This window comes from Grampus griseus (assembly GCF_964374135.1).
Source record: "Grampus griseus genome assembly, chromosome: 3".
In the NCBI taxonomy this organism is placed as follows: Eukaryota; Metazoa; Chordata; class Mammalia; order Artiodactyla; family Delphinidae; genus Grampus; species Grampus griseus.
Genome location: NC_139019.1, coordinates 60,605,940 through 60,632,089, shown reverse-complemented (window position 1 = coordinate 60,632,089; position 26,150 = coordinate 60,605,940). Strand labels below are relative to the sequence as shown.

Genomic DNA, 26,150 nt, shown 5'->3' with positions numbered 1-26,150 from the left:
AAGCAAAGCAAGCAAGTAAACCAAACAGAAAATGAAAGACAAGAGCTGTACTCCTCTGGTTTCTACATTGCCGTGAAAAAAAGATATTAATCTTGTGCTCAGACCAAAACCCTGGGAGGCCCTGGTTGACATATCACTCTCCCTCAATTCTCTCCCTACCTGACAGTATAATTCATCATCAAGACGAACTGAATTTACCCCCAAATATTTCCTGATCTACTCATTTCTCTCCACCTCCACTGCTCTAATTCTAGTACAGCTAACACAATTTCTTGCTTAGAATTCTGGAAAAGGTCCCTAACTGTCCTCTTCTCTTTCACTCTTGCCATCTCCAGTCCATTCTCTGCATGGCAGCTTGGTGTTATTTTCAATAAACGTATCTGGTCATGTCACTCCCCTACTTTAAACTCTTCAGTGGTTTCCGTTGCACATGAACTAAAATATAAACTTATTACAGCTCTATTGGCCAGAATGAACTGAGCCCGGCACAACTCCATGTCACCATTTCTCCCCTCTGCTCTCCAAGCTCCAGTCACACCTGACTTTCTTTCAGGTCCTCGTTTGCTCCATTCCCTCCTTTTCCCACCTCAGTGCTCATGCCTTGCTGTGCCTGCTGCCTAGAATCCTCTTCTCCTAACATCTTTGTATCCTTCAGGTCTTACTTCAAACATTACTTCCTCTACAGAGAGACCCTCCCTGACCAGCCCTCTCACCCAACCAAACTAGGGCCCTAACCTAATTTTCCCTCATAGAAACCTGTTGTTTTCCTTTACGGCAGTTATTGCAGTTTATGACTACGTATTTATTATGTGTTTATTTGTTTAATATCTGTTTCCTTTACTAGACTGTAAACTCCATGATATAGGTATTAGTACGCCATTCATCACGTTATCTCCAGAATATAGCCTAGTGTTCAGTGGCCCTGATTGCAGAGTCGGGGCAGCAGCTGCTACTCACCTTTGTGATGGGAGCCTCGATGGTCATGGAATGGATCCTTGCCATGGATGGGTAGCGACGATTCTGTAGGCTTGGTGCTGGAGAGAAGTCAAGAAAGTTGTATCTGGTTCTAGTGGCTCAGCTGCGCTGAAGTGCAGCAAAGGAACCCTGCACGGACTTGGGGGCCTGATTCCCACAGGACTGCTGTCCTCCACTGCTCCCCATAAAGCAATGAATTCACCCATCTCTTAGTCCTAAAAGGCTGAGAGCTCAGCCACTACTTGCCAGGGACTGGAAAGGGTGGTCTGGCCTGGAACATTGATGACAGGAAGGCTTTATGAGTCTCAGGTCCACAGGGGGATTTCAGAGAAGGTTGATGGGATCCGGAGGCCTCATCCCAACAGCCTAATGATCCCCCAGGAGTTACTTTCCCGTAAGTCACTAAAGCCCAACTTGGGCAGTTCCGTCACTTTCAGTCCTCAGCCACAGGCCGGGTAACTGGATGACTGTAGTGTAGGAGGGGAGGCACGATCCGTGGCCAGGGTGGGGTGGGCAGAAGAATGAGCCCCTCTTATTCTGAGTTAGGGCTGAGTTAGGGCTAAGAACTTTAGGTTCTTAGCACCAGGAGCCCACGGTGGGTCTAGCTCTCATCTGTAAAAACTGAGCTAATCCCGTTGAAATTCCTTCACCCATTATCCTCTCCATCTAAAATGTCCTATCTTTACATGTGGTTCAAAATCCAAAAGGTAGAAGCTTTATTTGAAAAGCATTGTTCTCCTCAGATCTTCCTACCCCTCCCTGAGAGGCAGGCAGGAGGGAATAGAACTAGCATGTTATAGAGCTGATAACTTAATGTAGCTGATGTCAGCAGAGCCTGCCTGCCGGTCAGCCATCTTTGTAGCCATCTCCACTGCCATAGCAGCCACCATTGCTGCCCTTCTATACTCTTCAGCCTTCACTTCTCCCATGCTCTGGAGAGAGAATGGATGATCCCATCTCAAACTCTATTCTGAAAACTGAACTAATCCAGTTGAAATGCCCTCATCCATTATCCTCTAAAATGGATACCCTCTTCATCTATCTACACCCTCAGCCCATCGGGAAAATTTTCAGTCCATTTTCTTCCTTCACGTTCTTGGTCCCAATCCCTTGCATGCCTTGTGGTCTATCCATCTTCCTCTATGAATTATACATCTTATCCCTAGAGTCTTTGGTCCTTGCTAGTTCAGCCACTTCTCTTAGGCTCAGGTTTCCCATTGTGACCTGAAGGACCTGAAGGATAGCAGCTAAGAGTGACCTAGCTATTGAAACTGAGCTGCTCTAGTGGTTATGTGGCCTAACACACGTTAGGCCATAAAGGAACAAGCATGGAGTCATTTCACAGAAAAGGCAAAGACTATATAAAAAGTAAAAAAAGAATAAAAAGGCCTAAAATTTTTTCCATCTACAGGAAGAAAGCCAGTTTAGTTGTAATCCTATTCCTTGGGGTTTTGTTTATATGCTGAGGAATTCTTAAATATATTCCTGTGTCATTTTCTACACTTTAAAGTCAAGGAAATCTGAAAAACTTACCATCACTGCCTCGAGATGATATTGATTTCACATCAATGGACTCTTTCCTCCTGTTCTTGTGTCTGAATGAATGAGACTCTAAGGATTTCAGAGTAGTAATTGAGAGTGATTAGTTTTCAAGCTTATTCACAGGCAAAGTTTAGACATATTTTTTCCCTCATTCTCCAAAGAAAACGAGGTTACTTTTTAAGCACTGTAAAATATTTTTAAGAAATAGTGAGCCACTGTCTCTTCAAATCATCAACACACACAGAATTATCAGTCATATTAATTGTAAAATGACATCTTTTCCTTGTGGTACCACATTACATTGTAATGGAGCTTATTATTAAGGGTTACTTAGTCCCATTAATAAATATCTTCTTGAAAATAAACATTAAAACTTGGGGGAAGGCTTCCCTGGTGGCGCAGTGGTTGAGAGTCCGCCTGCCGATGCAGGGGACGCGGGTTCGTGCCCCGGTCCGGGAAGATCCCACATGCCGCGGAGCGGCTGGGCCCGTGAGCCATGGCCGCTGAGCCTGCGCGTCCGGAGCCTGTGCTCCGCAGCGGGAGAGGCCACAATAGTGAAGAGGCCCGCGTACGGGAAAAAAACAAAAACAAAAAACAAAAAAACAAACGGGGGGAAATTTTGAGGGATTCATTTTGACATGAAGGACAATACATTTCCATGGGTGGGGAAGGCTTCTATGGGGATATTTGAGGAAATAAAATACTAGTCAAGTTCACAGAGAGTAGAGTTTGAGAAACTAATTTGGACCAAGTTTAGGTCCCTCTGTAAAAGACCTCTTGATGGTTTTCTAGGTTCTCCTGAGGATATGATTTCATCAAATGATGCAGACTGTTGATCCCAGGAATGAAGAGAAGAAAAAGCAGTTTTCTAATCCGAACAAATTCCAACAATTTAACTCTCACTTTTGTCCTTGTTTTCTGAGGGAAAAAAAATCTGTGTAAGTCTTTGCAGACTTTGAATTTAATGCTTAAAATGTGCTGTCACATTAATGTGAGATCTAATCAAACGGTGCATGCTACCAGTGAGGACCAAAGGATAAAAATGTCAGGGCAGCAGAGGTGGCTTCAGAAAATTGCATTTTCAGGGCATTTGCTTCTTGTAGGAGTAACCCATGAGCAAGGAGAGAAACTTAGCCATAACACAGAATTTCTCCTCACTGTGCAGAAAGGAGGCAGATGTGCGGGTTTCAGCAGGGGGATGCTTTTCTTAGACACTGATAAATGATCATATTCCAAGAAAGAAAAGAAGATGCAATGCTTTTTAAACAACTGTCTACCGACACCAAAAAAAGTGCAAGAGAGCATAGTAACTAAGATAACCAGTTCCAGAGCCAAATTGCCAAAACTCCAATCTCCACTATGCCATCTAATACTGTGCAACTTTGGGAACGTTCCTTCTCTGTGTCTCAGTATCCACACCTGCAAAGTGGGGATAGTTATAGCACCGCATTCATAGGCTGTTGTGAGATGTAAACAAGTTAATTCATAGATAGCACTTAGAACAGTGCCTGCTACATAGTAAATATAAAGTTCATGTTTGCCTATTATTAATTACATTTGTTCATCTGCATGTATACCTCTTTTTAAGCAAATGTGGGATCATGTTATAATATTTTTCTACTACTTGCTATCACTTTATAGTATGTCTTAGATATTTCTTTAGCTCACCTTTTTAACCATTTACTTTAATGTCATTAAACATCTGATTCAATTTTAAAAAGGTTAAATCAGTAATGAAACTTGAATTATATTTATATAGCATAAAGTGGAAGGCAGAACTATTATAAAGTTAATCTGAACAACATAGCCAGCCATAAGACCTTGTCTTAAATACCTAACTTAAACTATTTTACTACCCCTTTGCCTAATTTTCTTTCAGAGCCTGCCTTAATAATTTTCCTAGCCTTGGATTTGAGTTTCAGTACTTCTTTATAAGATACCTATAAAATTATATTGTTAAGATCATATTACATCTTTCAAACCCTGAGGAAATAATAGTGGTCACTTGCAAGACATTGGATTTAGCCTATTACATTTAGGAATGTAATAATCATACACATTCCTAACAGTTGTTTACCAGATAACAAATTAAATCTAACTTATTAAATATTTAAGATTAAATTCAGGATTAAAGAGCACAAGAATTCCTCAAAATGTAGTTTCCAAATAAAACTAAACTAGGGAGGCTATAGCCCAGGCTGGCTGGTTGAATTCTAAATCATTCACTAGAAATAATTATTCAAAGATGGATAATGCTTATTCTTTCTTTTATCTCAGCTAAAATTAAGAAAATCTATAGCAATAGAAAAGACTAAAAGTTTGGAGAAATTATTTATTCAATAAAGGCCATTTAAATCAAAGAATTCATTTATTCATTCTCTCAAAAGATGTTGTGGAATGAACTTTAAAACCAGAGAAAAGAAGGATAAGAGAGATTCAAATAGCTATACTCAATGGCAAAAAAGGATACAGTGTCATGAATTAAAAAAAAAAATAGCTACCACTTACTGAGCATCTACTATGCACCAGACATTGTGCCTTACTATTTATTTTAAATATAGTAATTATCTTACATAATCATTACAATTCTGAAAGCTACATAGTGCAATCCCCATTTTACTGATGAGGAAATTTAAACTTGGAGAGATTATGTGGGTAGCTTAAGGTCCAAGAGTTAATAAATGGTGGAACTTATGCTTTCCAAGATGGGATGGTTTCAGTTAATCAATGTTCTGTATTTATTGAGTGTCTATTATGTGCAAGGCAATACTGGGCACTGTAAAGGATACGAAAATGCTTATAACAGTTTTTGACACTCAGAAGCTCTTAAGTAAGTTAAAATAATACTCTCACTAGGTTAAAGAAATAAACTAAAACATCTGTGAAAGAGAGAGACAGAGAAAAAGTGTAGAGGGAAGAGGAGAAGGATACCAAACAGTTAAACGCCAGGTACTGCTAGACATTATATACATTTTCTCCTTTAATTCTCATAGGCATTGTTAATTCATTTTACAAATGAAGAAACTGAAGCTCAGAAAGAGCAAATGAAATCTTTCTGAGTAGGTAAAAATATGGTCCATTTTAGAATCCAGGAAAGGCACTAAAGTAAGCAGCCCAGGGTCCAACTTTATGCCTCAGTGGCTGGGAAAGCCACCAACAAGGGGGAGAATGTGTGGTGTGTGTGCAGGAACGAGAATTTTAAATCTTTGGTAGCAGACTGATTTTCCCCTCTAATGATCAAAGAATTCTAGACCTTTCAAATGTAGAAGTCATTAGCAGCCTCCTCTTTTTATGGCAGAGGAAACCAGGAGTCAGGCAGTGAGAGTCTTGCTCAAGGTATGATGTGAGGATGTGGGCAGCTGAAATGGTGATTTGCTGCTCCTGACTGCCTGGCGAGGGCCCATTCACATCTTCTAATTGTATGTAGTCACTGACTGCTGCAAAGAAAGCGAAGACTAACTATGGTATAATAATGTGTGTCCCCTGGACTTTCAGGCCACTCTCTATTTTCAGTTTATCTTGCTCTCCATGGTTTCTAGTCAGCAAAAGAAACCAGGATGAAGAAGGCATTCAGTAGAAAAGGTTGCCGTGAATGAAGATTCAAAGCTTTTTAAGGGATCCTGCTTTTAACCTCGCTCTCAGACCTTTCAGTATCAGCACTCAGATATCAGCAATCCAAGTTCTGGGGTGGTGACTGTCAATCCAGACTTCTTCAGAGTGATTCATAGACTTGAACCCACAAATTCCACCTGAGTATGTATGAGTGAAATTGAAGTATTCTCACCTGTTTGAGAATTATCTCCTGAGTCACGATGAACCTTGTGAATCTAAAGTTGTTCAGAAGTTTGGTAAAGCAAGAAAAAGAGATTTAAAATATGGTATTAGTTACATTTCCAGCCAAACAATTTCATTAAAAACTCTGAAAAATTCAAGAAAACAAGAAGTTGCACAGATAATATGAACAGATGAAAGATGGACACCAGCTGATAATACTACAAATTCTCTGTTACATCCAGACACTTATAGAATGCTTGAGCCTGACAGCAGGGAGATACCCAAGGGATACACTTTCTAAGCAAGACGTCTAGATCTCCAGTCAGCTGTTCTCATTTTGACAGTCTGCAGAAATGCAGAAAGACAAAAAACCAAAATTTAAAACAAAATTTAAGATTTTTATATGTACTCTGTTTATATTTCAGACATGCTATACATTTTTCCTGTAATATAAAAGCAATCTAAATTTAAGCCTAGGATATTAAAAAACTTTCCCCCAAAGCTCTTCAAATGCACTTCAGTTATAGACAGTCAATTTACTAAATGTTTCTTCATAAAGTCTGAACTTTAGATTCAATTTTGCACCTAGTTCTTTCTCGGTATCAATTTTTTTGGGCTAATGCTCAGTACATATCTGTCAAATGTTTAGTGCAGTTATTAACATTAGAAATAATAAATATGCTTTCTTTGGGGGTTCTGTATTTCTGGTGTTTATAACTAAGACACTGTTACTGGGGCACACCTAGCTTTATCATGATTATAATCATGCTGCTTTGCTGCTAAATCCACCTACTTCCAGTTTCTCAAACCATCACACATTTGTAAGCACTGAATGAATGGAATAAATTAACCTGAAAAACAAGACAGATGAGTATGTAGGACTGTTTATGGGGGGAAGATTAGTATGTTTAGCAGCATCAACTGTAACAGCCAGAAGTCCCATATATTTCAGATACAGTAAAATGTTCCAGCTTGATTGAACCATTGAAAAATCATCATGTAAAACTGAAGTGTTAAAATAGGGGTTTTGTATGAATTATTCTGCACAGTTCATTCCACATAATTACAGAAAAAATTACACAGCCAGCCTGTGTGAGATCTTGGCCTTATATGTGACTAAGGGCTGTGGCTTATTTATCCCGTAACTGTGGGAACTTTTTATTTCTTCTGTGAACAACTGTTTTATGTTTTTTCTTTACAAATAAAGATCATTTGCTACAAAGCTACTGAGTGCAGTATGAATTTCTGATAACCAAATGAATACAACTTTTTCTCAGTCAGCTTCAGCTCAAAAGCAAGTGATCTTTAAATGCTTAGCTTTTCTCTTTGACTCACAATACATCTCTCCTTTAGGAACAAAGCCCCATGGCCACTTTCTTGTCTTTCGTTGACTTCTGCAGGCCAGCTGATTGAACTGTGGGCCTCCTAGGAGGTCAGTGTAGGCTTTGTGCTCCATCTAGTCTCGACGGAACTAGATGAAGCCCAAGGTCCAGCAGATGCACAGTCCAACCCTGCCTTTGGGTCGGAAATGTGCACCTGCCCCTGAAGGGAGAAGAGGGGACAGGGAGGAGGGGAGAGGAGAGGTACCGGGTCTGTCTGCTGAGGTGGCTCTGGACTTTCTCCACACAGGATGTTGCATTCAGCGATTTCTGAGCTGAGCACGCTGCATCCCCATAAACCTGTGGCCCTCAATTGGCTCATCTGTCTCTGATGGGCTCTTCGTTAGGGACAGCAGCAGAAACTGGAAGTACTCCTCAAACAACCAATCACCACTTGCTTTGCACGCAGAGGTTCTGCAGGGCTGTGTCAGGTCATAATTCCCTTCACAATCCTCTGTGGTAAGAGCAGTGCCTGAGGACAGTTTGCCCATCACACCCCAGCAGTGCTAGGTTTTTACTGAAGCTTCCAACTCAGGTTATCTTCCTGCCTCTCCCAGATACCTCCTTTTACAACCAAAGATTCATGTGAATGAAAACAATTCTTTTAGAATTACAATTTTCTTCTTGGAAGGCTAAACCCACCCATCATTTATAACTTGGTATGAATGCTTTTATTAAAATTATTTCCTCAGGGCTTCCCTGGTGGCGCAGTGGTTGAGAGTCCGCCTGCCGATGCAGGGGACACGGGTTCGTGCCCCGGTCCGGGAAGATCCCACATGGCGTGGAGCGGCTGGGCCCGTGAGCCATGGCCACTGAGCCTGCGCGTCCGGAGCCTGCGCTCCATCCGCAATGGGAGAGGCCACAGCAGTGTTTTTTTACCGCAAAAAAAAACAAAACAAAAAAACCCAAAATTATTTCCTCATAATTCTCAGTCAGGTTCACTGAAGAAATACAGAGAACGAGTGGTCCTGTAGTTTGGCACTCTCTGGTGGGCAGCCAGGAGAGGCCTGTGGGCAGGAAGAGAGGAGGAACCACTTCTCCTGTGACCAAAGCAGCCATCTCTTACATGTTTGCACGGTGCTAGCAGCTCTACATTTACAATCTAGTCATTACAGCACCCTTGAAAGGAGGAAAGGTTGTCATTCCTTCTGACAGATGCAGAAGCTGAGGTTTCGAGAAGTTGAGGGGCTTGTCTGAACCACACAGCTAGCACGCAGCAGATCCCAATTTCAAACCCAGCTCTCTCCATCTAAAACCACTTCTCTTTGTCACGTTGCTCTCTACAGTCAGGCCCCAGAAGGGAAGCCCCGGCGCAAGCTTGTTAAACTGGGGTCTGAGGACAATATCCCTGGGTTCAGTGAAGGGCATGTGTCTGAATACAATTTTCTGTGTAATTTTGGGGAGGGTTTCAATCTCTGCTATCGATAGGTTTTGTCACATGCATGCTAAAGCAAAGAAAAGAAATCGTAATTCAATGGTTACACGTCAGCCAATCTCTCCAGAGTGTAGTGTTTTTGTTTTCCCTTTTGTAATGGAAATGCATACAGTAATGACTAAGAATTCTGATATCATGTGTCCCCCAGGCTTCAGCACTAAGGTTCTGCAATGTGAATACTGCTGGCCTTGCCTGTGCCACTCTTGCCAGAGCTCAAAGCTGGAATTTCTTAGCAAGGCCTTGGAAGCTTATAGCCTGTTTTTTGGGAAAAAAAAATCATAATTCCAATCTTTTAATTCCTTAAAATACTATAGGTTCCCACAAGTGTTACTGTCCTTGTGCTAAATGCTTTGTGTACAGATACCTGATTATGCTTGGCTCAAAAGCACTACGAATTCTGGGTGTGTGTGTGTACACGTGCGTGTATGTGTGATTTCAGGGTCATTTGATTGTTTTCCTCTTAAAGAATAATCATTTTAAGACGATATTTTCTTTACACATCCACCAGAATGTCTAAAAAGGATATTCTGTCAAGTATGTGGAACAAGTAGAACTCTCACATGTTGGAGGGTGTTTAAAGTGGTACAGACACTACGAAAAAGGTCTGGTAGTTTCTTACAAAATTAAACATATGCCTACACTATGACCCAACAAATAACATACAAGGGAATCCCCATAAGGTTAACAGCTGATCTTTCAGCAGAAACTCTGCAAGGCAGAAGAGACTGGCAGGACATATTTAAAGTGATGAAAGAGAAAAACCTACAACCAAGATTACTCTACCGAGCAAGGATCTCATTCAGATTCGAGGAGAAATTAAAACCTTTACAGACAAGCAAAAGTTAAGAGAGTTCAGCAGCACCAAACCAGCTTTACAACAAATGCTAAAGGAACGTCTCTAGGCAGGAAACACAAGAGAAGGAAAAGACCTACAATAACAAACCCCAAACAATTAAGAAAATGGTAACATAGGAAGACACATATCGATAACTACCTTAAACATAAATGGATTAAATGCTCCAACCAAAAGACACACACTGGCTGAATGGATACAAAAACAAGACCTGTATATATGCTGTCTACAAGAGACCCACTTCAGACCTAGGGACACATACAGACTGAAAGTGAGGGGATGAAAAAGATATTCCATGCAAATGGAAATCAAAAGAAAGCTGGAGTAGCAATTCTCATATCAGCCAAAATAGACTTTAAAACAAAGACTATTACAAGAGACAAAGAAGGACACTACATAATGATGAAGGGAATCAATCCAAGAAGAAGATATAACAATTGTAAATATTTATGCACCCAACATAGCACACGATAAATAAGGCGAATGCTAACAGCCATAAAAGGGGAAATCAAGAGTAACACAATCATAGTATGAGACTTTAACACCCCACTTTCACCAATGGACAGATCATCCAAAATGAAAATAAATAAGGAAACACAAGCTTTAAATGATACATTAAACAAGATGGACTTAATAGATATTTATGGGACATTCCATCCAAAAACAACAGGATACACTTTCAAGTGCTCATGGAACATTCTCCAGGATAGATCATATCCTGGGTCACAAATCAAGCCTTGGTAAATTTAAGAAAATTGAAATCGTATCAAGTATCTTTTCTGACCACAATGCTATGAGACTAGATATCAATTACAGGAAAAAATCTGGAAAAAATACAAACATATGGAGGCTAAACAATACACTACTTAATAAGCAAGAGATCACTGAGGACATAAAAAAATACCTAGAAACAAATGACAATGGAGACACAACAACCCAAAACCTATGGGATGTAGCAAAAGCAGTTCTAAGAGGGAAGTTTATAGCAATACAACCCTACCTCAAGAAACAAGAAATGTCTCAAATAAACAACCTAACCTTACACCTAAAGCAATTAGAGAAGCAAGAACAAAAGAACCCCTAAAGTTAGCAGAAGGAAAGAAATCATAAAGATCAGATCAGAAATAAATGAAAAAGAAATGAAGGAAACAATAGCAAAGATCAATAAAACTAAAAGCTGGTTCTTTGAGAAGATAAACAAAATTGATAAACCATTAGCCAGACTCATCAAGAAAAAAATGGAGAAGACTCAAATCAATAGAATTAGATGAAAAAGCAGAAGTAACAACTGATACTGCAGAAATACAAAGGATCATGAGAGATTACTACAAGCAACTATATGCCAATAAAATGGACAACCTGGAAGAAATGGACAAACTCTTAGAAAAGTACAACCTTTCGAGACTGAACCAAGAAGAAATAGAAAATATAAACAGACCAATCACAAGCACTGAAATTGAGACTGTGATCAAAAATCTTCCAGCAAACAAAAGCCCAGAACCAGATGGCTTCACAGGCGAATACTATCAAACATTTAGAGAAGAGCTAACACCTATCCTTCTCAAACTCTTCCAAAATATAGCAGAGGGAGGAATACTGCCAAACTCATTCAACGAGGCCACCATCACTCTGATACCAAAACCAGAGAAAGATGTTCACAAAAGAAGAGAACTACAGGCCAATATCACTGATGAACATAGATGCAAATAGCCTCAACAAAATACTAGCAAACAGAATCCAACAGCACATTAAAAGGATCATACACCATGATCAAGTGGGGTTTATCCCAGGAATGCAAGCATTCTTCAATATATGCAAATCAATTAATGTGATACACCATACTAACAAACTGAAGGATAAAACCCATATGATCATCTCAATAGATGCAGAAAAAGCTTTCAACAAAATTCAACACCAATTTATGATAATCCTCGAGAAAGTAGGCATAGAGGGAACTTACCTCAACATAATAAAGGCCATATTTTACAAACCCACAACCAACATCATTCTCAATGGTGAAAAACAGAAACCATTTCCACTAAGACCAGGAACAAGACAAGGTTGCCCACTCTCACCACTAATATTCAACATAGTTTTGGAAGTTTTAGCCATGGCAATCAGAGAAGAGAAAAAAAAAAAAGAAATCCAAATTGGAAAAGAAGAAGTAAAGCTGTCACTGTTTGCAGATGACCTGATACTATACATAGAGAATCCTAAAGATGTTACCAGAAAACTGCTAGAGCTCATCAATGAATTTGGTAAAGTAGCAGGATGCAAAATTAATGCACAGAAATCTCTTGCATTTCTATACACTAATGATGAAAAATCTGAAAGAGAAATTAAGGAAACACTCCCATTTACTATTGCAACAAAAAGAATAAAATACCTAGGAATAAACCTACCTAAGGAGACAAAAGACCTCTATGCAGAAAACTATAAGACACTGATGAAAGATATTAAAGATGACACCAACAGATGGAGAGATATACCATGTTCTTGGATTGGAAGAATCAACATTGTGAAAATGACTACAGTACCCAAAGCAATCTACAGATTCAATGCAATCCCCATCAAACTAAACAATGGCATTTTTCACAGAACTAGAACAAAAAATTTCACAATTTGTATGGAAACACAAAAGACCCCAAATAGCCAAAGCAATCATGAGAAAGAAAAATGGAGCTGTTGGAATCAGGCTCCCGGACTTCAGACCATACTACAAAGCTACAGTAATCAAGACATTATGGTACTGGCACAAAAACAGAAATATAGATCAATGGAACAGGATAGAAAGCCCAGAGAGAAACCTATGCATATATGTTCACCTCATCTTTGATAAAGGAGGCAAGAATATACAACAGAGAAAAGACAGCCTCTTCAATAAGTGGTGCTGGGAAAACTGGACAGCTGCATGTAAAAGAATGAAATTAGAACACTCCCTAACACCATACACAAAAATAAACTCAAAATGGATTAAAGGCCTAAATGTAAGGCCACACACTATAAAACTCTTAAAAGAAAACATAGGCAGAACACTCTGACATAAATCACAGCAAAATCCTTTTTGACCTACCTGCTAGAGAAATGGAAATAAAAACAAAAATAAACAAATGGGACCTAATGAAGCTTAAAAGCTTTTGCACAGCAAAGGAAACTATAAACAAGATGAAGAGACAACCCTCAGAATGGGAGAAAATATTTGCAAGTGAAGCAACTGACAAAGGATTAATCTCCAAAATATACAAGCAGTTCATGCAGCTCAATATCAAAAAAACAACCCAATCCAAAAATGGGCAGAAGACCTAAATAGACATTTCTCCAAATAAGATATACAGATTGCCAACAAACACATGAAAGGGTGCTCAACATCACTAATCATTAGAGAAATGCAAATCAAAACTATAATGAGGTATCACCTCACACCAGTCAGAATGGCCATCATCAAAAAATCTACAAATAATAAATTCTGGAGAGGGTGTGGAGAAAAGGGAACCCTCTTGCTCTGTTGGTGGGAATGTAAATTGATACAGGCACTATGGAGAACCATATGGTGGTTCCTTACAAAACTAAAAATAGAACTACTATACGACCCAGTAATCCCACTACTGGGCATATACCCTGAGAAAACCATAATTCAAAAAGAGTCATGTACCACAATGTTCACTGAAGCACTATTTACAATAGCCAGGACATGGAAGCAACCTAAGTGTCCATCGACAGATGAATGGATAAAGAAGATGTGGCACATATATACAATGGAATATTGCTCAGCTATAAAAAGAAATGAAATTCAGTTATTTGTAGTGAGGTAGATGGACCTAGAGTCTGTTATACAGAGTGAAGTAAGTCAGAAAGAGAAAAACAAATCCCGTATGCTCACACATATATATGGAATCAAAAAAAAAAATTGGTTCTGAAGAACCTAGAGGCAGGACAGGAATAAAGACGCAGACGTTGCGAATGGACTTGAGGACACAGGGAGGGGGAAGGGTAAGCTGGGATGTAGTGAGAGAGTGGCATGGACTTATATATACACTACCAAATGTAAAATAGGTAGTGGGAAGCAGCCACATAGCACAGGGAGATCAGCTCGGTGCTTTGTGTCCACCTAGAGGGGTGGGATAGGGAGGGTGGGAGGGAGACGCAAGAGGGAGGAGATATGGTGATATATGTATAGCTGATTCAATTTGTTATAAAGCAGAAACTAACCACCATTGTAAAGCAATTATACTCCAGTAAAGATGTTAAAAAAATAATGAGTCAAGGCCAGGATCACAACAATAACAAGCTAACAAGCAAATAAATACTAGATACCTCCTTCAACATTCATTTCAGAATCACCTTGGGAGAGTGTGAATAGCATTTGGTAGAAATATCTGAATCTGCTTTTGTCATCACGGAATGACAGTCATACGAGGCATCAGTCGTAATTAAAATCACCAGGTTCCCAGTATGTGAGCCTGGGGGTCATCCGTGATGCTTTCTTTTCTCTCATCCTCATGACTAGTCCATCATCAAATCCTGTAAAATCTCACTTCTAAACACCTCTGGGATTACCCATTTCTCTCCTCTGTCAGAGTACAAGGCTACCATCAGCTCTCGTCTAACTCTAACCTCAGCAATAACCCTCACAACCTAACCCATTCTCAACTGTTCAATGAGTGTAATCTTGCAAAACTGTACATTTAATCCTGTCATTCTCCTGCTTAAAACTCACACTTCCCAATCGGTCTCAGGGTCAGCTCCATTTGACAACCTGGCTATGAGGCTGTGCTCACCCTGGCCCCTGCCAGCTCCCCAGATGCACCACTGACCCCTGCTACTCTGTCCTGGGCTTTCAGCTTGCAGGCCACACTGCCATCCCTCTCATTTTTCCATGTTCTTTACTACCTCAGAGCCTTTGCACATGTGACTCTTGCCCAGAAAGCTTCCCAACCCATTCTCTTCCTTTTGCCTATTTATCCTGCAGATCTTAGCTGAACGGTGGTTTCTCAGGGAAGCCTTCCCGGGTATTTCCTGCCCATCCCAGTCCCTCACGAGGTTAAGTCCTAGTGTCCTATGTTCTCAATGGACTTTTCCTTTATTGCGTTTTTTTTACAGTTCATAACTGTGTACTTATTTGATTGTTTGTTATCCTTCCCAACTGTAAGTCCTACTTTTAGCAGGAGCTGTGTCTCACTTGATTACCTTTGTATACTGAGTGCTAACATACTACTTGCACATAGAAGTTCAGTAAATATGAGTCCATAAGAACTGAGGTTAACCAGGTTCTTTACCTTATAGCTTGTGGTGAAAACACTGTTGTTAATGATTTGACCATCATATTGGTCTTTGTTGATTATACTTAATACGGATGGCTCTAAAGCATTTCATGGTAGAATACTGATAAGGAAGTTTTCCATAAAATGAGTGTTTTTTTTTAAAAAAGCAAATACAGTAGTGATTTAAAAAAAAATCCATGTGCTCTGATAGCGTCAAATCTATGACAAGCAAAAGAGCTGGTGTGATGGTGAGAAATCAAGGCTATCAAACACCTGAGTGCACCCTCGTCCCTGAACCAGTTGCTGCGCCCCTGAGAGATTCTTTGTTAAGTTTCTCATCGTAATCAATGCAGTGATAAAACCCAGTAGATATTATTTAAAAAACAAAATGATTGTTCATATCTGTACATACATTTGTAAAGGAATGATAAGTGACTTTGAAGTATTTCTTGATTATACAGAAGAGTGCTGGCTTTGATCAGAGTTTTCAACCTTTGGCTTTGTGTTGTTTGCTTGTTTTTTGCGTCTTCCCCACCCCAAATATGATGAAACGGGTAAAAACCTGGTTAAGATGAAGAAAAGCACTATTCTCTTAAATAATCAGTGTAAGAAATCTTTAAGGGTGAACATTCTTGACCAAAAACTTCATGACAAAACAACGCTTTCACGTATAATGACATGACTTCAGTAATGCAGTGGAGTTTGAACGCTGGATGAGAAACTTGATTATGGGAACTGAGTCATTCGAGACCCTCCCTTCATTTACATGCAAGGAAAATGATAGTGTGAGTGGTCTAATACAGAATTTCTTTGATCATCTTTCTTTACTGAAGATACTTTGATGAGTATTTCCTCAGAAGGTATGAATATCTGATGCATAGATCAAAGATCCTTTCTATCTGCTCTATTTTCAAAAACCACTTGAAGATACACTTCTCAAAATTCCCAAACAGCAAACAAACACCAACAGTGTTCTCCAAACACTGAAAGAAAACGCCTCATGCAACATTCTGGATCCCTGTCCTCAATGGTTACCTTTACGTAAGCTCCCAAAGCCATGGACAAGTTGTTGTCGTTGTTCTCACGTACTCTGAGTCTGGTTTCTCAAAATACTATAGCACCGAGACAGAGGAGAAGTTGCCTGGATACCAATTGATGCTCCGTGTCAGATCTCCGCACTTCGGTTAATTTTATGAGCCTTACAGACTCAAAGTAACATCACCTCTGCTCTTTTATCTTGATGGTAATTTAAAATGTTACTTATATCAAAGCAACATGCATTGGTTTGATATAAATGAAAATGCATATGAATATTTAAGATTACACAAGATTAAAAAGAAGGATCTCAAGCTGCTTTTTTGTTGTTGTTGTTAATTTGCTGAAAATAAATATCTCCTGTGCTGTTAGGTATTTTCTTGGAAAAACTTAAACAACCTTTTGTGCAGTCTTCGATCTAGCATGTTCAGATATGGCTGGTATCCCTTGGTCAAAACTTCTCTTACTTCTCTCACTAGTGTCCACTGGCCCTACATTCAACATGCACTTGCAAAAGCCTTCACACAGAGAAGGACTCTCATGATGTAGCCCAGTGATAATTATTTTTCTATGCTTATCTCATGGGAAAACACTTAATGCAAGCGACCATTCAGGCTTAGATGTTTTATCTTTTATCCCTTGTCCAGCTTCTCTTTTAATTGCTTTCAAATACGTACCACGTAAGCACCACTTTGCTTCATACCTGGCAAATACTGAGTTTTCTAATATGGAAATATGATAGTGATTCTCAAACTTCTGCCTAGAATTGGATCTCTAACAATTTCCCAGGTGAGGCCAGGGCTGCAGGTCTGGGGACCACGCTGCCATTCCTGATGCCTCCCCACTCAGAGTGCTCTGCACCAGCAGCACTGGCAACACCTGGAGCTTGTTAACTCCACCCACTCCCAGGCTCACTCCAGACTCTGAATCAGAATCTGCATTTTAACATGTAATCTCTAAGTGATTTGATTACACATTACAGTTTGAGAAACACTGATTCAAGCTGAAAAATCATAGGATTGCCAACAGATCTCCTGATATCTCCATTTTTAGTTGTGTAAACGTATGAACTTCACTGAGTCTCAGTTTCCTTACGGGTAAATGGGGACCAATGCCTACTTTTTAGGATCTAAGAGGATTAAATGAATGTGTACAAAATGCCTAGCCTACTAGCTCTCAGGCTGGTCTTTTATGTCAGAGTCACATAGAAGGCTGGTTAAAACCACACTGCTGGGACTTCCCTGGCGGTCCAGTAGTTAAGACTCCGTGCTTCCGCTGCAGGGGGTACAGGTTTGATCCTGGTTGGAGAACTAAAATCCCACATGCCATGAGGTGCAGCCAAAAAAGAAGAAAAATCATACACATACACACACACACACACACACACACACCCACACACACACATCTGTCGTGCTGGGCCCCCATAATTTCTGTTTCAGTAGGTGTAGGTCAGGGCCTGAGAAGCTGCATTTCTAACAAGTTCTGTAAGGCTGAGGCAGCTGATCCAGTGGCCATACTTTGAGAACCACTGGCCTAGCACGTGGTGGGTGCCCAGATAATGCTGGTCCCCTCGGCCTGCTCTTTCATAGATGTATCCTGTTTGTTGAGAATATGGATGCAGCACGCTTGCTATTTCAGGATGGAGTTTAGTTTACAGAAATCATTTCCTTTAAGGTAGACACATAAGCAGCACATCTGTGTTTCTCACTTCTGTGCCATCACTCCTCTAGCCTGTGTCCCCTCACTGCTCAGTGACAAAGGGAAACATAGATCAAACTTATATATAAACTTATATGAAAGAAATTTCATTTTGCTTAACGTTTCTTGCTCTCAAAGAACTATCCATGACTGATGGCACTTTTGCTAAATGTTCTATTGTGTAAACTCAGAGGCCTGCTAGGTTTGGTCAAGAGAATGAGGGAACAGCAATGATCTAACATTTTCTCACTCCTGTTACCCCAGCGCTCAACAGAGATTCATTAAACTGCTTAATGACACCCAGACTTTGCTTGCACTGAGATTAGTATAAGATAGAAGCAATCAGCAGGACCTTTGCTTAATAAATCAGGCCCTTTGAAAGCTACCCAGAGGTGGGACAGCACAAAGGAAAAATTAGCAATGAGAGGACAGAATTGTAAAACAGTGTTATCATTGTGTGTCTTGAGGTTCTGAAAATGCTGTTCATTAGAATCTTTGCTTACATTTTGTGAACAATCACCCCCAGGAAAAAAAGGGCATCTCTAATTGATACCTCATCTTCTAATTCAATTCAAGAAATATTTATTGGGCCTGTGAGACAAAGGTGGTTAGGACCTAGTCCCTGCTCTCAAGGGATTTACTAATAGGGGACAAAAAACAAGTCCTGTCACAATGAACTTATTCACTCTGTGTTGAGCGTGTACTATGTGTCTAGGTAATGTTCTAGACACTGGGGATGTGACAGAAAACAAAACAGATAGTTTCAGGAAGCTGGTTCAAAAGTGCCAAGATAGAATTTCACAAAGGGTATGATGCTGAGGGGTTAAAAGGTAAGTTAAGGGCATTCCAAAACTTGATGCTAAATAACCTGGAATCATATATTCAAGTCATTTGTCCTTTAATGTTTTTCCAAGCCTTCTGGGTTTATCAAGGAGAAAGCTTCAGGTTGGTGGGTTTTTAACACCTACCACTTTCCAAGGAGAGGGGGCTCAGTCTCCAAACTTTCAACCAACAGCCATAGCTTTCTAGATTTACTAACACTGTGGGGTTTTTTCCTACTACATCTATTTTACTGTTAACCTTTCATTATGGCTAACTATTGTGGTATTCCATTTTATGGTAGCAATTACTGTGGTGATATAAAGTTTTAAAAGTGACTCCTTCTTGGAAGAGGTAAAACTGTCACTCTATGCAGATGACACGATACTATATATAGAAAACCCTAAGGACTCCACACAAAAACTACTAGATCTAATAAATGAATTCAGCAAAGTAGCAGGATACAAGATTAACATTAAAAAATCAGTTGCATTTCTTTACACTAACAATGAAATGTCAGAAAGGGAATGTAAAAAAAACAATACCTTTTAAAATAGCACCAAAAAATAAAATACCTAGGAATAAACCTGACCAAGGAGGTGAAAGACTTATATGCTGAGAACCATAAAACATTAATAAAGGAAATTAAAGACAATTCAAAGAAATGGAAAGATATTCCATGCTCTTGGATTGGAAGAATTAACATTGTTAAAATGGCCACACTACCCAAAGCAACCTACAGATTTAATGCAATCCCTATCAAATTACCCATGGCATTTTTCACAGAACTAGAACAAATAATCCAAAAATTTATATGGAATCATAAAAGACCCAGAATTGCCAAAGCAATCCTGAGGAAAAAAACAAAGCAGGAGGCATAACTCTCCTGGACTTCAGACAATACTACAAAGCTACAGTAATCAAAACAGTGTGATACTGGTATAAAAACATACGAATCAATGGAGCAGAATACAGAGCTCAGAAATACACCCACACACCTATGGTCAATTAATCTTTGAAAAAGGAGGCAAGAATATAAAATGGGGGAAAAAATCTTCTCTTCAGCAAGTGGTGCTGGGAAAGTTGGACAGATGCATGTAAATCAGTAAAGTTAGAACACACCCTCACACCACGCACAAAAATAAACTCAAAATGGCTTAAAAAGACTTAAACATAAGACATGACACCATAAACTCCTAGAAGAGAGCATAGGCAAAATATTCTCTGACATAAATTGTACCAATGTTTTCTTAGGTCAACTCCTAAGGCAACAGAAATAAAAACAAAAATAATCAAATGGGACCTAATCAAATTTACAAGCTTTTACACAGCAAAGGAAACCTTAAAAAAAAAAAAAAAGAAAAAAGAAAGAAAAGACAACCCACGGAATGGAAGAAAATATTTGCAAATGATGCGACTGACAAAGGCTTAACTCCAAAATATACAAACAGCTCATACAACTCAACAACAAAAAACCAAACAACCCAATTGAAAAATGGGCAGAAGACCTTAATAGACATTTCTCCCAAGAAGACATACAGATGGCCAGTAGGTACATGAAAAATGCTCAACATCACTAATTATTAGAGAAATGAAAATCAAAAACTACAATGAGGTACCACCTCACAGTGGTCAGAATGGCCATCCTTAAAAAGTCTGCAAATAACAAACGCTGGAGAGGGTGTGGAGAAAAGGGAACCCTCCTACACTGTTGGTGGGAACGTAAGTTGGTGCAGCCACTGTGGAAAACAGTATGGAGGTTCCTCAGAAAGCTAAAAATAGAATTACCATATGACCCAGCAATCCCGCTCCTGGGCATATACCCAGAGAAAACTTTAATTCAAAAAGATACATGCACCCCTATTTTAATAGAAGCACTATTCATGATAGCCAAAACGTGGAAACAACCTAAATGTCCATCGACAGATGAATGGATAAAGAAGATGTGGTACATATATACAATGGAATACTACTCAGCCATAAAAAAGAATGAAATAATGCCATTTGCAGCAACATGGATGCAACTAGAGATTATCATACTAAGTGAAGTAAGTCAGAAAGACAAATACCATATGATATTACTTATATGTGGAATCTAAAATATGGTACAGATGAACCTATCTACAAAACAGAAACAGACTCACAGACATAGAGAACAGACCTGTGGTTGCCAAGGTGGATGTGGGGGAGGGATGGATTGGGAGTGTGGGATTAGCAGATGTAAACTATTATATATAGTATGGATAAACAACAAGGTCCTACTGGATAGCACAGGGAACTATATTCAATATTCTTTGATAAACCATAATGGAAAAGAAGATAAAAAAGAATGTCTATATGTGTATAACTGAGTCACTTTGCTGTACAGCAGAGATTGGCACAGCACTGTAAATCAACTCGACTTCAATTAAAAAAATCTTTTTTAAAGTGACTCCTTCTCAAGAAAAATTAAATATGAATAGGTCAGGTGGTGCCTGAATATGGAAATAATCAAAATCTAGGAGTGAAGTAGGGGAAACAGTCATAAGTGATGTGCCCATCCTTGGCCCCTGAAACGCCCTGTCTTCAGCAGGGAGGAATCAGGCCTGGTTGGAGGGTTAGGTTTGGTGGGGGAGATTGAGAAGCATGGGTAGGGCTTGTGGATGCGGACAGGGCAGGTAAGTAGCACATACTGACAATGATAATGACTCAATCACCTCCAGCTCTGGCACTGATCACACTGGACAGGGGTAGCGCCACACCAGGGTTTAGCTGCAGAAGGCTTTCTTTGAATTAACTCTCCCAAAATATAAAACAGGTAAAGCAGAGTGACTTCAGTTGGAACAGCAGGGGGTGGGTAGAGGTCTGGAGCTCCTCATACCTGGCCCCTTTCTTCTGCTGAAGAAGCTGAGGACTTCCTTTAACAGAGAATGAAAGCAGACCCAGACAAAACCCTGGTTTTAGAGGTGAGTGATCTGCTCCTCAGGCTGATGGTGCTGGGGAAGGGGGTAGGCAGCACTGCGCCAGCTGGAGAGGCTGTAGGAGTCACACTGACCAGCGAGCAGCTAGTGGATCTGGCAGGCCAGTCCCCTTCTGAGTGTAGTTTCCTCGTGTGTCAGATGGGTGGGCCTATGCTCAGCAGTGTGTGACACAGTTCCCAGCAGCCATTGCTGTCTCCTAATTCTCTGCACGGCTCTGCACTGCCTACGTCTCCCACTTCTGTGTCACTGCATGGAACACTACAGCCATTTCTGGTCCTAAGCTGCACGTCTAGGGGCTGATGCCACCTGTTAAGAAATACTAGTAAGTGAGACCATTAACTTAATTTGGTCTGGAAATGCTCCTTTAGGAATGAAGGCACAGAGGGGTATTAAACACCACCTCTCCACCCTGATAAAGGGTAACCAGATGGATGAATCAAGCAGCATTTATAATTTTTAAAAAGTATACAACTTCCATATGGCATGGACAGTTTTCTCCCTTCCAAACACAATAAAAACGCCAATTAAATCCAAGCAGGAGCAACATTACTGGAAGGCTGTAATTGTAACTTTTCCTTCGAGTCATTAGTGGCTATGAGTGGAGTTCTGTGATGACAGGCCAGCTGCAGGAGGATATTACAGAGAGATTTCATTTTCTGGGGTGGCCTTGCTGACGGAAGGGAGATAGGAACAGATGGCATCAAATCGAGTCATGAGATACATTCTCACTCTAAACAGAGTGTTATTTCCTCTATCCTAGCTTTCAGTTTTACAGACTCCAGTACTATTAATGCTTAAAATGTACAAGGAAAACATATCTGAAATTCCTGTCTGAAAAGCAGCTGGACACCCACATAGATTTAAATTTTAAATACTTTTTGTTACAGTCTTGGTCCTGTCCAGGTAACAAATTATTTGGGATCATTTAGACTGGTCTACCTGTCTAACCTGACCCTCTGTGCCTGGGGCTGTTCATGTGGAACCTTCATCACCAGAAGGTTCTCACAGCAGCACACATACCCTTGGGCCCCCAGGCTTCCTCAAGAGATGAAACTACCCACCGTGACACTCACTGTGCAGGTGGGTCTGCTTCAGGACAGAAGGCACTGCAGTCCAAGTGTAGGGGACTGTTCATTACCCTATCAAGAAATCTGTCAGTAGAGGGGCCTAGAGACACAGCTGGAGCTTCCTTAGTGACTACATCAGAGGCAACAGCACAGCATCTAAAACGTCACGTATGTGGCAACTATTTTGAAAGCTCCTAGTAAGGAAACAGCTTTGTCCACTGAGAACAGTTTCAGTGTCAAAAAATCCATATCAAGAGAGCAACCTCTCAAGAATAAGAGACCCTAGAGTTGAGATGTATGTGGGAGAGACTGTCTGGTTCAGTCCACAGCCTGTAGGCAGTTAAAACAGCTATTGACATGTCATAGAGGGAGGCACTCAGGCCAAGTGGTGAGGTTTACCCAAGGGCACAGAACTGGAAAGAGATAGGGTGAAGGACAGAACAACTGTGCACGCTGCCTTCTCATCAATCTTCAGCACTCAGAAATGGCAAATACTTAGGTAAATACTAGAGAAAAGTTTCTCTTAATTTCTTTAGTACGTGTGTTTAAGGCAAAATCATACCATTGTCTTATGGGGTTTATAATGTATATAGATGTAATATATATGAAAACTACAGCATATAGAATAGGAAGGAGAGGGGTAAGTGGAACTTATAGTTGCTAGGTTGCTATGTTTCTCATGAATGGTACAATATTAGCTTAAGTAGCTTGTGTAAAGTTAAGGATATATATGATAATTCCTAGAGCAACTATCAAAAAATGAAAAGAGATGTAACAAAAAGCCAATAGATAAAACAGCACTTAAAAAATTATCCAACTAATCTAAAAGAAGACCTGTATAAAGAACAGAGAAATAAAAACAAAACAGAAGGACAAAGAAAAAGAAAATGATAAAATGGTAGACCTGAATCCAACCATATGAATAATTACATCAAATGTTAATGGATTAAACACTCCAATTAAAATAGAGATTGTCAGAATTGATAAAAAGTCAAAATCTAACTATATGCTGTCTATAAGAAATGTACCTTAAATAGACATACACATTGAAAGTAAATGGATGGGAAAAGATACATCATTCAAACTAATAAACATAAGGCTGGAGTGACTATATTAATATAAAAAATATAATAGATTTGAAGATAAAGAGTATTATCAGATATAAAGAGGAGGGACTTCCCTGGTGGCACAGTGGTTAAGAATCCGCCTGCCAATGCAGGGGACATGGGTTCAAGCACTGGTCTGGGAAGATCCCACATGCTGCAGAGCAACTAAGCCCGTGTGCCACAACTACTGAGCTTGTGCTCTAGAGCCCACAAGCCACAACTACTGAGCCCTCGCACCACAACTACTGAAGCCTGCATGCCTAGAGCCCAATCTCTGCAACAAGAGAAACCACCGCAACGAGAAGCCTGTGCACCACAACGAAGAGTAGCCCCCGCTCATGGCAACTAGAGAAAGCCCGAGCACAGCAACGAAGACCCAACACAGCCAAAAATAAATAAATAAATAAATATATTAAAAAAGCTATAAAGAGGAACTTTTCATAATGATAAAAGGGTCAATTCATCAGAAAGATATAATAATCATAAATGTATATTACTTAACAATGGAGCTTCAAAACACATGAAATAAGAATTGATAGAATTAAAGAAAGAGACGAGCCCATAATGACAGTTGAGGATCTTAACACTGTTCTTTCAGAACCTGATAGAACTAGACAAAATTAGTAAAAATATATAAAATATGAAGAACACAATCAACCTCTTTGACCTAATTGGCATTTATAGAACACTACCCAACAAAAGAATACACATTGTTTTCAAATGAACTTGAAATGTTGACTAAGATGGACATTTATCTGACCATAAAAACAAGTTTCAAACAACTTAAATGCATTCAAATCACAAAAAGTATATTCTCTGACCACATAGAGTTAAATTAAAAACGAATAATAGAAAAGTATCTGTAAAATCCCCAAATATTTGGAAACTAAAAACCATACTTCTGGATAGCCCATGGACCAAAGTAGAAATCAAAAGGGAAATTGGAAAGCATTTTGAACTAAATGAAAATGAAAATATGCAGTGCAAGAAAGAGTTTAGAGAGCAGGTCTGAGGTTGTAATCTTCAGAGGAGTCTGTTTTCAGGGTTGGCCATTGGCTGGTGTCTGTGAACTTGACTTTTGGAATGTTCCCTACAATGATAAAACTGTTTAGCCCATTTGGGGTATGACACCTGCTTTCCTTCTGGGAGATAGGAATTTTGATATTTGTGGCTGGCTCTTGTGTTACTGGGACCAGCTCCCAGTAAAAGCCTTGGACTTTGAGTACAGGGGTGAAAATACTGCACACACATTGTTGCATTCTGCTGCTACAGAAAGGAGCTTATTCTGTGTGACATCATCTGGGGAAAGGAAGGGCAGAACACTGGAAGCATATGCCTGTTTTCCTCCAGACTCTGCCTGATATCTTTTCCCTTTTATGATGGTTGTAATAAACTATAGCCATGAGTACAACTGCCTCTGTGTCCCTGAGTCTTTTTAGTGAATCTCCAAACATATGGGTGGTCTTGGGACTTCCCAAACAACAACATATCAAAATTTTGGGATGCACTAAAGCAATACTTAGAGGGAAATTTATAGCAGTAAATATTTATGTTAGAAAAAATAACCTCAGCTTCTATCTTAAAAAATCAGAAAAAGAACAGCAAGTAAACCTGAAGTAAGCAGAAGAAAGGAAATAATAAAGATCAAAGCAGCAATCAATAGAATAGAACACACACACACACAAATAGATAAAATCAGTGAAACCAAAAGTTTCAGGCCCAGATGAGGAATTCTATGAAATATTTAGGGAATAAATAACGCCAATTCTCAACCTCTTCCAGAAAAACAAAGAGGAGGAAATATTTCCCCACTTATTCTATGAGGCCAACATTACACTGGTTCCAAAACTAGACAAAGACATTACAAGAAAAGAAAACTAGAAACTAATATCCCACATGAACATAGATGCAAAAATTCTTAACATGTTAGCAAATCAAATCTAACAATGTGTAAAAAGGATAATACAACAAATGGCATTTATGCCAAGAAGTGAAGGTTGATTTAACATTTGAAAATCAATAAAATTCGCCATATTAACAGACTAAATGGGAAAAAAAAGGCATCTCAATAGATTTAAAAAAAAAAGCAAAACACTTGACAAAACCCAATATCCACTCCTGATTAAAAAAAAAACAACTCTCAGCAGACTAATAATAGAAAGAAATTTCCTTGATCTAGTAAGTATTAGATACAAAAAACTTATAGTTAACATCATATTTAATGATGCTCTCCCCCCAGAATTAGC

The 26,150-nt window shown here is 39.5% G+C and overlaps 1 protein-coding gene across 10 annotated transcripts in view; it reads right to left on the bottom strand.

The window, feature by feature from the left end:
• Positions 1 to 26,150, bottom strand: part of PDE8B (phosphodiesterase 8B) — a gene marked incomplete at its 5' end in the record, with an annotated part of 253,193 nt that overhangs the window by 25,694 nt on the left and 201,349 nt on the right. For all 10 annotated transcript variants that reach the window (XM_082651425.1, XM_082651433.1, XM_082651428.1 and 7 more), the window contains 3 exons: positions 958 to 1,034; positions 2,509 to 2,586; positions 6,302 to 6,344. In XM_082651425.1, coding sequence (XP_082507551.1) covers positions 958 to 1,034; positions 2,509 to 2,586; positions 6,302 to 6,344 — 198 coding nt within the window. The remainder of the gene's footprint in view (positions 1 to 957; positions 1,035 to 2,508; positions 2,587 to 6,301; positions 6,345 to 26,150) is intronic.